We start from the raw sequence: 13804 nt of genomic DNA, 5'->3' as shown, positions 1-13804 counted from the left end.
TATATATACACTTACAATGCATGAGCATACTTCATATTCTTGATGACTTCAAAGAGGGCAGGCGAATCATACATGACCTCTTCCGTGACATTATCGACGATTTCCTGGTACAATTTTCTCTCGACGCGAGGATGGCAGGCGAGCATGTAAAATGCCCAGGAAAGCGCCTGCGCTGTCGTATCGCGACCGGCAATGACAAAGTTAAGCACGATGTCGCGCAGTTCGTCGTTGCTGAGTGGATCGCCCTTGTTGTTGTTGGCGTTCATAAAACGCGAGAGGAGATCCTGGAACTGTTGACCGCTAGCGATTTCTTCGCGACGCTTCTCAATGACTCCGCGTGCGAAGGTATCTACGACGTTGAGATGGTCGCCCATGCTTGGTTTCCAGGGCATTATCAGTTTCAAGAGCTTGTCACTTAAAGGCCAAACCGGATTGATGAATCGTAGGAAGGTATTCTTTTGTGCTTGATCGAAAGCTTCGGCGAAGGGCACCTTTTCCTTCTGCTTCAAAGCGTTAAGGTGTACACCAAAACCAAGACTAAGGAAAAAAAGCGTGTTAGCAACATGTAGAGGAAAAAAAGATATAGAGATCGAACAGCGTACAGAATAAAAGAGTCGAGTGTGAACTTGTACATCAAGTCGTGAAAGTCAATGACATGACACTCGTCAGCAGCCTTGTCAAGAATATGCTTTGACATGTAGTCAATTTCTTGTACAAAAACGCTTGAGGCGCGGCGATCGTGTGTTAGCAGACAAGAATTTCTTGGCCGAGATAATGAACTCACTCTGTGAAATGATCTCTGAAATTTTTGACATTAAAGACAAGACTTGCTGTCTTGCGCTGGTACTTCCACTCTTCACCATTAGCGTTGAAAATACCATTGCCAAAGAGGTCACCGAGAGCGCTGTGGAATTCGGGACCCTTGATGTAGTTTTCAAAATTATCTTTTCAAAGAGATCGAATTGCGTCTATGAGATAAAGTTCTTTTGAATGAGTTCGAGTTTGGCAACCTACTCTTGAGCAGATGCTCAACATTCTTTGGGTTGATTGTAACAATATACTTTGGAACGACGCAAACGCTCATTGCACTAGATTTATGTATAAATCCGTATGTATTAGCATTCTTGCTAGTAGAGCGTGGTGTGGTATTAGTTAACTTACACAGTAAGCTCATCCATTCGAGTAAAGACATCGTGGCCAAACTCATGGAAATATGGCACCCAGGCTAGAATGTCAGGTATATTGCCAAGAATGGGCCAGCCAGGGTCTTGGTAGATATCAGGGCGCTTTTTATCAAAGAGGGCGCGGTCATGGTAAATAAAACCGAGAATCGTCCATGTTAGGAGGCCCCAGTTCCTCTGGGCATATTTCAACGTGGTAGCCAAGGTGGTGTGACTGATCGTAGCGGTAGACATGGAAGAAAGGTCTGGACAAGTCGGGTCCGAAAGAAGAAATAGTGGGACGCGATATTTAAATGTCCCCATCCATTAGCATAAAACGTCAAATCGGGAGAGTGAGCGAATGGTAGTGCAAGGGAACTTCTGTCCTAGAGCCCCAGCCAATTTCGCTTCTTCTTCACGTGTGCTTGCTAGTCGTTTCGTCACAGCGGAAAACAAGCGATGGTGTTCGCGTTTCACATGGATAACAACCTGGCAACCCAGATAATGCAGCCTTTGAGGGACGATGAAACAATAGGAGATTCACTCCCCCATCCCAATTATTTCAATCGACCCGTAGCTCAGAGCACGTAACCCCATACGGATCATGTCACGAAATGAGGACGACCAGGTCACCAGAGCTAGCCCACCCCACTCACATATGAATGGGACAGACGGATATGCAGCACATACAACTGTCTGATTTCTTTGATACAGAATTTTTTCTCATGACGATGTTGGCGTAACCATTTCGATGTGACCACGCGATACCTACCCCACAATTTTCACAAACGAACGGTCAAGACGACCTGTGACAATAAGGAGAAATTGTCTTTTTCTTTTTAATAGGGAAAAAAGGGCACATAGGTGTACAACAACAAAAGAATAAAATAAATGGAGAAGAGAGACTTGAAGGGAATAAAGTGAGGAAGCAGCGATCAAAGGGAAAAGGGAGTGAGAATATATATAGAATAGTAGAAGAGAAGAGAAGGAACTGTTGATATTTAGCAAAGCATGCAGCGTGCGTGTTTTTGTATGATAGCGTGCAATCGTTAAAGTTGATAAAAAAAGAGAAAGAGCATACATACAATGAAGAATAATAAGCATATAGGATCAACCCAGAGAGAAGTAAGAGAAGGAATTTTGGGCATAGAGACTTTTTCATTGAAGCAAGAGGCGCACAGTCCCATCTGACTTGATCTCCCATTCAACAGCAATGACGGTGCCATGTGCAAACTGCTGATTAATAACTTCCTTGGTGACGACAACCAGTGTGGTGTCAGCTCCAGGGCCCTTTACGACCGATCTGAATAGACTGGGATCCCAGGGGCAGTTCTTGGGTCGACGCCAGAGAACTTCGGTTACTTGACTGTGGTGCAAGGATAGAACGGGCGACAGCTTTGCAATGAGCTCTTCTGGCGTTAGCTCTTGCAAAATAATACGTTGCAACTTTTTGTCCACGCCAGGGGTTCCTGTAATCGACTGGAACCTTTGATGCTGTGTAGTCTTGACATTCACGAATATGGAACGGCCTGGCAGTACAGAGAGATTTGTTTGTTTGTATCAGTTACAAGAATGCTCAACCGTGATCATTATATCACAATTTATTTATTTTTTTTTACCTGTTCCATTGTTTTCAGCGTTACTATTAGCGCAGTTGCCGTTATTGTAAGACCCATCGAGATCAGAAAAGCTACGTTTGCGACCGAGGGTCTAGAGTGATTGCCAGTTTAATAACTATCAAGCAGCTGCAGCTGTGATCTAATTGTTTGTTACCTGTGAAACGACGACAAGGTTGGATGAAGGAGTGGGAATGCTTTCTAGTGGAGGTGACGGAGTCACTGCATTGGGGATGGATACATCGTTGTCAAATAATAAGTTTGCTTCTCCTGGTGCCATGCAATCTACAGGCGAAGACGACGTCGCAGTCGGTATCTCGCCTAGCACGCTGATAGTTTTAGGCTGGTTATACATTAGCCAGAACGGTGTTTTGCGAGGATTTCCTTCAGCTATACGCAGATTGTTGTTATTAGCAATAATTACTAATTTTTTTTGCATCGTTTGTTGGTTACTTACCATACAATCTTTCCATGTGCTTTTCGATCTGCTTGGCATCATCCTTGTTTTTACGCTCTGCGCCTTTATCCCGGAACAGCTTGATTTTGCAGTAGCACTGCTCCAAGTATTCCTGGTCACTCCTAACAGTCCCTGCGTAGTGCTGCCGTGCCGCAAAGTTGGCTGCAGGTCCTCTTGCTTGAGTGTTCATGTGTGCACGCAGAGGGATGCCCTTGACGCCCTTGATCCGCGAGAAATCGGTTGATAAGCAGTTGAATCGAATGTGTACCTTTGCACCCGCACGACCGTTCCAGTCAAAGGTGATGCGATCGAAGCTAGGGAAGCGCACGTTTTCGATCCCGGTGGACTGATCTACATCGATGGTCACAGCCCGCGCTTCAGATGGATTCTTTTGCTGATTTAACCAGAACTTCCAGTAGTTGACGGCGACTTTGCGATGCGACGGTTCGTGGAACATGATAATAAAAGTGCTCGTGAGTTTGGCATTGTATTCTAGGGTATCTTGCAGCTGGAGGGTATATGATTGCCCCCGGTTCAAGTATGTTGTTGGTGATCCCTCGCTAATCTGCGTAGCGGCTGTAGGGGCTATCCAATGAAATGTCAATACAAACAAGTCCCTCCTCCTTAACGCAAACATAGCTTATTTCAAATTTACCATGAATGAATATATTGAAGCGAAGTAATTGCCGCATCGACCTTATTGCATAAAGTAAATGAGAAACTTGCAAAAGATTCATTGTTGTACTTGTTAGACTTACACTATGTTGTTCGGTTCGCCGACCAAACCGTTAACAGCCGGAAAATTGCAAGACAGCCGCGTTCCGCTGGTAGAAGGCGTCGCAAGTGGGTTAGTAACACCCGCATAAGGATCAGGAGATGGTTGAGGTGACTGGAAAGGAGCGGAAAGAATGCTGGTGGACAATGCAGACGATCTGCGTCGTTTGAGTAGCTGAGATCGATTGATATTTGGTGGCGAGAAGTCGGACGACGCAGGGCTGGACTGGATAGACTGATAAAAATGGCCCACACTGTCGTCAGGCGTGGAGTATGGGGCAGTGACGCTATTGTTTGGAAGTGGCCACGGCTTGTTGAGCTCTGGCAGAGGTCTGTACAGTGGGGTTGACTGGCTGTTAAGTGTATAGTACGATGGAACAGACGTCGTGAGCAGCGGAGCCGTAACATCGAACGAGACCTGCTGCACTGCTGGTGGTGGATGCCTCGAAGCATAAGCAAAAGGTGATGGAGCGTTGCTGCCTACAATGTGAGGGTTTGCGCTGACCGTGTTGTCTTGGTTTTCCGATTGAGCTCTGCTCAAATTCATGGTACTGTCACTTTTAAAAGAGTTTAGTCCTGTTTTTTGTTGTGTTGTTTGCTGTATGCAAGCTGCTGTGAAACGATATACCTTGGCACCGGTTCAGGAGCTAGATATGATAGTTGAAAGAGTGTATTGTCCTGTTGATTAACCGTGATCATACGACGTCTGTCTTTTTCCTTCTTTCTTCAGGTTTCTGAATTACAAAACAACGGTTAGCCGCACAGATCGAGAAATGAAAAAAGAGCAGGAAGCACGAGGCGCGGTTATTCTGATTCATTTACCTTTGTTCCAAATTTAAGAAATACGTGATCGAGCTGGGAAACACGCTGGTTGTTTCAAAGGAAGGGTGGATGAAAAAGTTTGGCGTGTGACCTCAACTGCAAGACGTTGTTGGAGAGAGAAAGAGATGTGTGAATGCTACAAGGAGATAGAGAGCAAAAGGAACTTATAAGAGAGGAAGGATGAGTAGATTGATGCAAAAAATAAAGGACAAAAAAGAAGACAGAGAAATGGAGAAAGTGAGAGAGAAAAGGGAAGAAGACTAGGATCCGCTTTATATATATATAGTTTACAGACTAGAAGCCAGGGCGAAGGGAAAAAGCAAAAACAAAAGCTGATGTGTCTCGGAGGAGAGAAGGAGAACGAGAGTTGAGGAGTGGGGGCTGATCTTGTGAAAGAGTTATGTACCCGGCGAACGGACCAGTACGATCGAACGAAATTGCTTCTAGCACGTAAAAATGTGTGTCACCGACCGACCAAAGAAATGAACTCGTGTTTTTGGAGACAAAAGGAAACAATCACGTCTAAGCATCTATTTGGGAGTCGGGTCTTGACAGCGTCATTACCATATACTAGTCCCCGTATAGTAATTGCAAATGGCAATGTCAATTTAGTCCTCTTTGTCAAGAGGGAACGTGCGTTACTCATCGCTGGTGACATCCTTGTTGACAAGGAGGCTGTATCTAGGGGAGACACTATGCATAGGGAACAAATGATAACACTGTAGGGAGAGATGGACGTGAAAAGAAAACGTATGCACATACCTTATGGAAAAGACGTTCTCTTTAGAGGGAGATCCTAAAGGTCCATGTCTACCGGAGTACAGACGAATTCGATTACTTCTTCTTTTTTGGGGGCAAGACCATGAGGGGTCATTTCCATTGGAAACGTAGTCTTGTACATGCATCGTACGATTTTCTTTGTGCCAATGTAGGTTACAATATTGGGAGCCGCTTTGGGATAAGGTTATGAATATATACATCTGTACCTGCAAGATCAATATGGAGATCCAAAATTATCAAAGAACGGTTGCTCAGCTTTAACATAGCCACACCGGGCAGTAGGTGAATGGAGACCGGAGTCCATCCGCACTGCGTGATGTAACTTGTGCCTCCCGATTGGAAGCAAGGGCCTTTTCTCCAACGATGTAGGCATTGGCAGTACCAAGCAGGTACAGTTTGTCTGTGAGTGCATCGGGATATTCCCTGTATGCTCATGGCAGATCCCATTCTGCATTGTTGAGCAAAGCCTTTCTGCGGAATATGCGGATGCCATCCGAGTGATCGGCAGTGTGATAAAAGCACTGTAAGCAACGACGTTACAGTGAGATACTCAAACCTGCCTCCTATGCGCAGCTCCCCACCTTCTTCGATGAACCTCCGTAAAATCCTTTTTGGTGTCCTTGTTGTCAAGTGCTTAGAAAAAAGGCATAATTAGATTGGATGACCTCCCAACTAACAGATATGCAGAAGGGGGAGTTAGAAATTGCTCCTAAAGAATGTCACCATCCAACCCAGCCCATCCGTACTTGAATTTGCTGGCTCGCCTTCCACATTACTGGGTTGAAGGTATCACAAACTGAAAATGTTGCCCCTCGTTTTGATCTCCATATGGTGGATCGCCAGACTGAGATATTGATTTGTGTTACCAACCCTAAAAGTGATATTTACTTGCCTGCCATATGATATTTAGGGAATCATGCCTTGCTCGTGTACATAATGCGGATACATTAGCCGCTGCTGCCTGTGTATTAACGCTTGAGTTGGGATAATCTCCCGTTCCATTCTCTCTGCGCAGCAAACTCTTATCTAAAGTTTATTTGCTAAATTTCCCAGTTTGATTTCCAAAAAATTTGGGAAAGCTGCTGTGTACGGAACAGCACCCGTCCTTCCTCCTGCTAATGGCACCAAAACACAATCTTATTCTAAACTTTATGCTATCAAGCTAAACTTGTTATGCATTCATTTGAGATCCAAGTATCGGTATTATTTCCATGTTCAAAGGCAAGAAGGTTTTATTTTTTCTTTCTTGTTCAGAAATGCCGGTAACATATACATTAGGAATTAGCAGTTTATTTTTGAGTTTGGACCAATGGTGCTTATCGACAATCAATCTTTCATCAAGACTTTAACTCTACAGCAAGACCTTGAAGTTGTTGCTGCACATAGCCACTTTCCTAGTGAAAGATGAACGGTATGTGCATGCCAGTGACCGTCCGACGGATCTAACTCCGGCATACATCGAAGGTCATAACTTGATAGAGTTGGAATGGGCCTACGTTCACGTATGCCGATCCCATCATACGCATATCGAGGACATGAGAGTCTTATTTTACTCATTCTCGCTTCCATCCATGACTATTTACGTTCAGATAGCAGAACTCCAACGGTGCGATGTAGCCGGGTGATACTTACATCTATGACTTGTGTGAATAGCATAAGCCGTGCATAAATAACGGAGCCGGCGCACGTGTCTGGCTAACCATTGACATTCACAGCCTTGATTTCTGTTGCCACAGGAACAAAGGTCAATCACTGAACTTCCTGCGCTCTTTTGACTACCATTTTGTCACTGCTAGAAGTTATTGGGTCCCACAAGCGTACCATATTCAGCATGACCGTCCAATATACAGTACTAATCATTACCAAATATAAAACGTAAGAGAAAAAAGTTCAAGGGGCTTTGACTTGGCAGCCGCCAGATTCACTCCTACAGGTACCAAAAGCGATGGATGGAACCCATGCACAAAGTTTAGCACATTGCAGAAGCCGCGCTTAGTACGGAGCCGCTGCACTTTTTTTCTTCACAGTTCTTGTAGTATTCGCAGCTTCCATTCTTTATCTGTGCGCCACGAAATGTATGTAATGATCAAATACAAGCAGCTGATGACTTTGCAATGTAAACCGGAAAGAAAACCGTGAGTGCGGAAGTAAAGTACTGTACAATAAGATTTTTGAGCGCATGACCACCGTTCACCCGTGACATGCTTCTTTTCGTAGTACAAGCAGTCATCTCTCGAGGGTTTTCGGCCGGAACAAGGTTGATTTAGCATGCAAAGTTAAAAAAGAAACCCACTTGGTTGAACCTATCGTTGTCGTTCTGACTAGTTAGCACAAGCCTGATTGGCAGCTGCGGTCATCATAATCGCAAGTCAGTGTTGTACAGTTTCAAAAATAAACAAGAACGCTGAATGAAGCAAAAGTCGGACGTCGACGTGTAATTCTTTTGGGCTTGCTTCGATCTCGTGATGGCTGTCGCATAGCGACACGGACAAGGGTAGCAGAAGGCATACTTACATAGCTACGGATAGCTTCATGATAACGATGGGCATTTTTTTGAACGCTTCTATCATAGGTACGTAATACAACAGTAACTTGCTGCGAAGGTGCCGTCGAGTTTTTGGAAAGCTAATTTCGAAACACGTTTCTCCCTCCCTTCCTCCGTGCTGGATACACTCGGCCATTATGAAGAATAATGCTACTACGTACGTACGTAGACATGTTGTCTTACAATGTAGCGAACGGTCGACGTGTTCAAGCGGCTTTGGATAATTTATTGTAAAATAAAGCCGGCGTTGTGATGTGTATGAATGTGTATCTGTTTGTTTCTCGGCTTGACCAAAAGCGGCCGAGGATCACCAGTCACGTGCCTAATCGATTTCACAACGGCACCCACTGAACATTGATTGGGGAAACTGCAAAGGGCAAGTAGCGAAAGCGCGGAAAATAAGATCCGTAGCATACATATTGGAGTAGGACATCTACCTTCACATGATTTAGACTGATGCAACATAATATTTAGATATGATCTTTGCTCTCGTAACGTTAGTTTGGAGCGCACGGTTCAATCGAGACCCTGATGTGACACTGCTCTACCGAAAAAAAACAAAGAAAATCGGAGATTCAAGCAAATCTCCACAATGCGACGCCAAAGTGAACCTTAAACATGTCACCTACCCAATCCGCGTATTTAAGGAATGGGAATGGCTGAGCCGGATCGTCCGAGTTTTTCTCCCTTCTCTTCAACGGAAGCTTTCCGATACCGACACGAGCAACGAGCGATCCATTCTTGTCCATGGATTCTAGTACTCAAGCTCAAGAAGAGACGTTGGAGACATCAATAAGCACGTCCACCTGCTTTGGGAACGCGAAAAGCGCCTCCTCTGCCGTATCCACGGTAGCTATGCCAATGGAAGTAACTACCGGACCTTCTCTGGAAAGTTCACGTTCATTAGCTTTGCGCTATCCGCAGGTGTCAACGAAGTTGCTTTTCTCTACGCCGTTTCAACAACTACAACAGAGTCAAGGTTCTACTTTCTCGACGTCGAATGATGGTCAGATGTATCTACAAGCTTTGATCCACAAGATTTACTACGGTGCACAAAGCGTTTCCAACCTTATGCAGCAGATAAACGTAGAGCTCGGCCTGGCGAATCAAGTATTGGCTCCACCTGCACCCAATCTGCAGTCTCTGTTTCTTCTGGAAGACGGCACCGCTGCGCAGCAGCAGCAGCAAGATCCGGTGGTCTCAAATTTGTATCAAATCGAAGCTAGTTTATTGCAACAAGTACAGGGTAACAGCGATGCCATTGAGCGGCATCAGTCTTCTCCGGAGGTTCAGTTTTCCGAACAGTCCTTTTTGGCCATGATGGGTGCAGCGCTTGATCAACAGGCAACAGCAAGAGCGAGTCCTAGTATGCGGGAAAACATTGAAGCGCCATCTCTTTTGCCTTCTTACTCGGCGTCATCAATGTCATCTGCGTCATCGATGCCCTCCCCGCAGCCTATGCCTTCAACTTCCATGGATCGACAACCAAGCGCTGCAGACCAAGATCAGCAATCAATCGTCCCCCCTGTGCTGTTGGAAAATGGTTCCTACTGGTGCAAAAAGTGCGGTAGAAAATACGGCAGACAGCAAGACTACAAGCGCCACTGGAGAGGGAGTGCACATAACAATGAAAAGCATTACTGCACCGCATGTGGAAGGGACTTTACGCGTAAAGATACAATGGCACGCCACCGCCGTAATTCCTGCCCTAAATGCAAGAAAACAATCTGTAAAACCCGCCGAAACGCTCAGTAACCCAAAACCCTTACTTGTACGATGTATTCCTTCTTTCCAATCGTTTTGTATGTTTTCTCTTAATGTTCATCTGTTTTATATGCATCTCGTCTCTTTTCTTTTCTTCTGTATCCGACCACATTCACATTTCTGCATATTTCTTTAATCAGTTTATATTTTTGTATCTAGCTTTGTATTTATCATCCTTGCTTTTTTATCTTATCATTCCAAGTCGACTATGTACGATGTAACCAACACCGGGCAAAATTTCCTATCTTATGCTTACAAGGCTATCTGCTGTCCAGTCAACATATGGTATGCTTCCTTATACTTTTCAAGGGTATTCGAAATAACGTCCGCTGGAAGCTCGATGCTGGTCTTCTTGTCGAACGCAATTGATTCAAGGTAGTTTCGAACGAACTGCTTGTCAAAACTTTCTTGTCCGCGACCAGCCTCGTATTTGCTTGCCGGCCAAAATCTCGAAGAATCTATCAGATCATCGTTAGCAAATGACATTATTCTCTATATGCCTCAGAATAAACCATTTTTGACGCGTGCTACCTGGAGTCAAAACTTCGTCGACCAGAACGAGATCGTTATTCTCATCCAATCCAAACTCAAACTTGGTGTCTGCAATAATGATGCCCTTTTCCGCGGCATACTCGCTTGCCTTTGTATACAATTCAATGGCTGCCTTCGTGATCTTGTCTGCCAATTCCTGGCTCTCGAGAATTTCAACCATCTTGGAAGGATGGATATTCTCATCTGGATATTTCAAATGTTAGACAATCTTTGTATCTTTCCTTTGCCACGTTTTTACCGTGATCTCCAATCTCGGCCTTTGTGCTGGGAGTAAAGAGTACTTGTGGCAACTTTTGGCTTTCAACCAATCCCTGGGGAAGTTCAATGTCGCAGATAGTGCCTTTACGCTTGTACTCGGCCCAGCCAGAGCCGGTGATGTAACCGCGTACAATGGCTTCAATGGGTAACACACGCATCTTTTTGACCAGGATGGATCGTCCCTCCAATTGATCGCGGTATTTCTGGACATTCTCGGGCATTTCATCAAAGTTTGCGGTGATCAAATGGTTCGGCAGCACATCACGCAGTAAATCAAACCAAAATAGCGAGAGTTGCGTCAAGATCTTGCCTTTTCCCGGAATGGGCTGAAAGAGAGCGAGTTTTGTTAAACATTAACCCCAACTCGGCGTGACGACGTTGCAGCTTACATTGGTCATGATAACATCGAATGCACTGATTCGGTCGGTGGCAACGAAAAGCAAAGACTTATCGTCGACCTCATACAGATCACGGACTTTACCGCGGGCGACGAGCTTCAAGTCGGGACATTCACTGGAGAGACAAACACAGCAAGATTCAAATAGTCAATGCAACAACGTTGGATGTTGCGCAATGCACACGATTTACCTATTGAGCAAAGTCATTGTTGTAGCGCGATACCTTGCTTCTTCCAGCCACAATGTAGCTTTCTGAGATCAAAAAAGTCAGACAGATGTGTCAACAATGACACACTGCCGCCAATTACAATGTCGTTTCGAAAGATGATATCGTAGAAGTACACTAATCCTTATGTTACCGCAGAAGATTTAACGGTAATTCAAGATAAGCAACGATGTTTTCGGTCGTTGCATTGCAAGAACATTGTATAGGCACATCTTCTCCGAGCATCATTTCGGGTATATCCTGTGCCAAAAAACGCAAGATGTAATTAAATATCTATTTGTGTGTGTGTGGAAAGAATAGGTATACAGTTTCGGGGCACCGTGATGGTTTGGTACAGTAATGCAAATAAGCTTCTTTCGATATATATTCTTAAGGAGGGTCAAGCGCTGCGTATTATAATTTGTGCCTGCCACTTTCACTATCATCTAGAATCCAAGCTTAATCTATTCTTGCACATGTTCCAAATTACCTTTATTCAATTTTTCGTTTCTGATCCATTACTTTTCTTCCTTTTGATCGGATCCATTGGAACATTAGTCGTACACTTTTCTTTGAGTGTTTTCATTCAGTATCCGTGGATGCTATGGATCACACGAGCTTTTTTGAACCGCTGCTGTGGAAACCATGTATGTGTGGCAAGGATTGCCCCTGGCAAACTGGAATGGGGAGATCATTCCATTTTTGGGACGACTTGTCTGTGTTTTTTCGAGTTTGATATCTCGGCCCTCAGCTTTGCATGCGCCCCTTAATATGCATGTCAGCACATGTCATCAATGATTTGCTGCGAGTTTGCAATTGTTCAGTGGCAGCAACAAGGCCAATTCAGCCATTGTACAATGTCCATCATCATGGCTTTTTATTTTTGGGTCGGTAAAAAGTTACCCGTGTTATATATAGATTGTTGAAAAAGACAGTGAAACAAGGGTATTTGTTGCCAAGAAGAGAGAGAGAAAGAGGCAATTCCGACTTGTGACATGAGTTTTCCCGAAATAATTAAAAATACCCAAGGGAGGACAATTGTGCTGCTGGTCGACATGAACTCGAGTGTAAATTCACCAAACAAGGCGAAAAAGGTGGACCAAGTCTTGCCCGAAAAAGCAAAATTCACAGATAGTCTTTTGGTGTGTGCTTCTGAAACGATTTTAGAAGCGCCATTCAACTCAGAATAGTATCAGACGAACGATTATTTATTCAACGTCGTCCAGCATTTTCTCACTTGTCTTTCCATCCACCTGACTTTTTGCCCAGCAACCCACCGTCCGATCGTTTTTCCTTCCTTCTTTTCTTTCTCTTTCCTCTCACGCTCGAGCGCTGTGAACTCTATCTCTTCTTCCTCCCTTCTTTAAGTATCATAATTACTGTAAGCTTCAATCACTATGGTGGCACGTCTTGGTTACATCGCCGGTTCTTTGTCCTTGTGGGCGATGCTCCTGGTTCAACAAGTCAATGCTGGAGGCGGGCAGATCATTGAGATCGTCGACGCTACAGATTTTTGCACCTTCCTTCCTCCCCCGGATTCGACCGATAGACTTATTTCGGATACGGAATGGAACGGCCAGGCATTCTGTATGGGAAGCACTTCCAAAGCTACAAACGCCAACTCGATGCCCGATGGCTTTATTCAATCTGCCCACTACGTAGCTACCGACAACTACGTCCAGGTCACTGGTCAGATTGACCCTACAAAGGCTAACCTTGACCCTACTGACGATGGCGGGTAAGCAATTTATACTTTGTTACCTAAAAACGTAAATCCCTCTAAATGACTCGATTTAGCCAATTCGATATCAAAGCTCCCAACGGTGCTTCCTGCGCTGGATGGGATTACTTTGTAAACTTGGTAGAACCTGCCGGCAAGACTTACTGTGTTCGCTGCTGCGTAAGTATTATCATGTTCCTGAATTTAAAACAATGGACTCCTAATACGCATCTTTGTGCATATGCATAGAACAACGATCAAGACTGCAACCGCGGTATCTCTCAGAAGGGATGCGCTCGCATCGTTCCCGGCGATTACAGCGGTCCTATGGACGGTTCTGGTTCGGCTACGTCATCGAGTGGAAGCGGCTCCTCTTCGAGCAGCGGCAGCAGCGCTACCTCCAGCCCTGCTGGTGGTCGCACTCCCACCAGCAGCCCTGCCGCCACCGGCGTCTCTTCCTCCTCCTCCTCTTCTTCTTCTCCTCCTGCTGCCGCCTCTACTCCTTCCAGCAGCGCCGGTTCTTCGTCCTCGGCAGTTGGTGCTGCATCGTCATCACCTGCGGCTGCAGCAGCTTCCTCGCCTGCTTCAGGATCTTCGGCTGGCGGTTCTTCCGCCCAAGGTACTCCTTCTGCTTCTGGTTTGGATCAAGACACTGTTTCGGCACAGTCCGTCAACGCAGCCGGTGTCAATTCTCCCGCTGTTGCACTCGTGGCTGCCTCGTTGATTGCCGCTCTCGGTTGCTACTTGTAATGC

General features: G+C 45.1%; 5 protein-coding genes across 5 annotated transcripts in view; 2 read left to right on the top strand and 3 right to left on the bottom strand.

Moving 5' to 3' along the window:
• VTP01DRAFT_8571 (uncharacterized protein) overlaps positions 1-1415 on the bottom strand; it is a gene marked incomplete at both ends in the record, with an annotated part of 2156 nt that extends 741 nt beyond the window's left edge. Inside the window, 5 exons of the mRNA XM_069387707.1 lie at positions 16-537; positions 603-722; positions 785-944; positions 1015-1088; positions 1162-1415. Coding sequence (XP_069241449.1) covers positions 16-537; positions 603-722; positions 785-944; positions 1015-1088; positions 1162-1415 — 1130 coding nt within the window. The remainder of the gene's footprint in view (positions 1-15; positions 538-602; positions 723-784; positions 945-1014; positions 1089-1161) is intronic.
• A 903-nt stretch (positions 1416-2318) lies between these two features.
• Positions 2319-4706, bottom strand: VTP01DRAFT_8570 (uncharacterized protein; the record flags this gene model as incomplete). Its single annotated transcript, XM_069387706.1, has 7 exons — positions 2319-2689; positions 2780-2870; positions 2934-3166; positions 3234-3818; positions 3889-3929; positions 3992-4564; positions 4636-4706. 7 exons carry the CDS (start codon positions 4704-4706, stop codon positions 2319-2321), a joined length of 1965 nt encoding a protein of 654 aa, XP_069241448.1.
• Positions 4707-8901: 4195 nt separating this feature from the next.
• On the top strand, positions 8902-9909 carry VTP01DRAFT_8569 (uncharacterized protein; the record flags this gene model as incomplete). Its single annotated transcript, XM_069387704.1, has 1 exon — positions 8902-9909. One exon carries the CDS (start codon positions 8902-8904, stop codon positions 9907-9909), a length of 1008 nt encoding a protein of 335 aa, XP_069241447.1.
• Positions 9910-10170: 261 nt separating this feature from the next.
• VTP01DRAFT_8568 (uncharacterized protein) lies at positions 10171-11333 on the bottom strand (the record flags this gene model as incomplete). The annotated part of the gene is made up of 5 exons (XM_069387703.1): positions 10171-10376; positions 10450-10653; positions 10709-11054; positions 11118-11241; positions 11317-11333. 5 exons carry the CDS (start codon positions 11331-11333, stop codon positions 10171-10173), a joined length of 897 nt encoding a protein of 298 aa, XP_069241446.1.
• Positions 11334-12728: 1395 nt separating this feature from the next.
• VTP01DRAFT_8567 (uncharacterized protein) lies at positions 12729-13801 on the top strand (the record flags this gene model as incomplete). Its single annotated transcript, XM_069387702.1, has 3 exons — positions 12729-13069; positions 13129-13231; positions 13301-13801. The coding sequence occupies 3 exons, from the start codon at positions 12729-12731 to the stop codon at positions 13799-13801; spliced, it is 945 nt and encodes a 314-aa protein (XP_069241445.1).
• Positions 13802-13804: the final 3 nt, after the last annotated feature.

This window comes from Rhizomucor pusillus, assembly GCF_041956525.1.
Source record: "Rhizomucor pusillus strain CBS 183.67 unplaced genomic scaffold VTP01scaffold_5, whole genome shotgun sequence".
Lineage (NCBI taxonomy): Eukaryota > Fungi > Mucoromycota > Mucoromycetes > Mucorales > Lichtheimiaceae > Rhizomucor > Rhizomucor pusillus.
The sequence above is the reverse complement of the archived record's forward strand: the minus strand, read 5'-3'. Positions and strand labels throughout refer to the sequence as shown.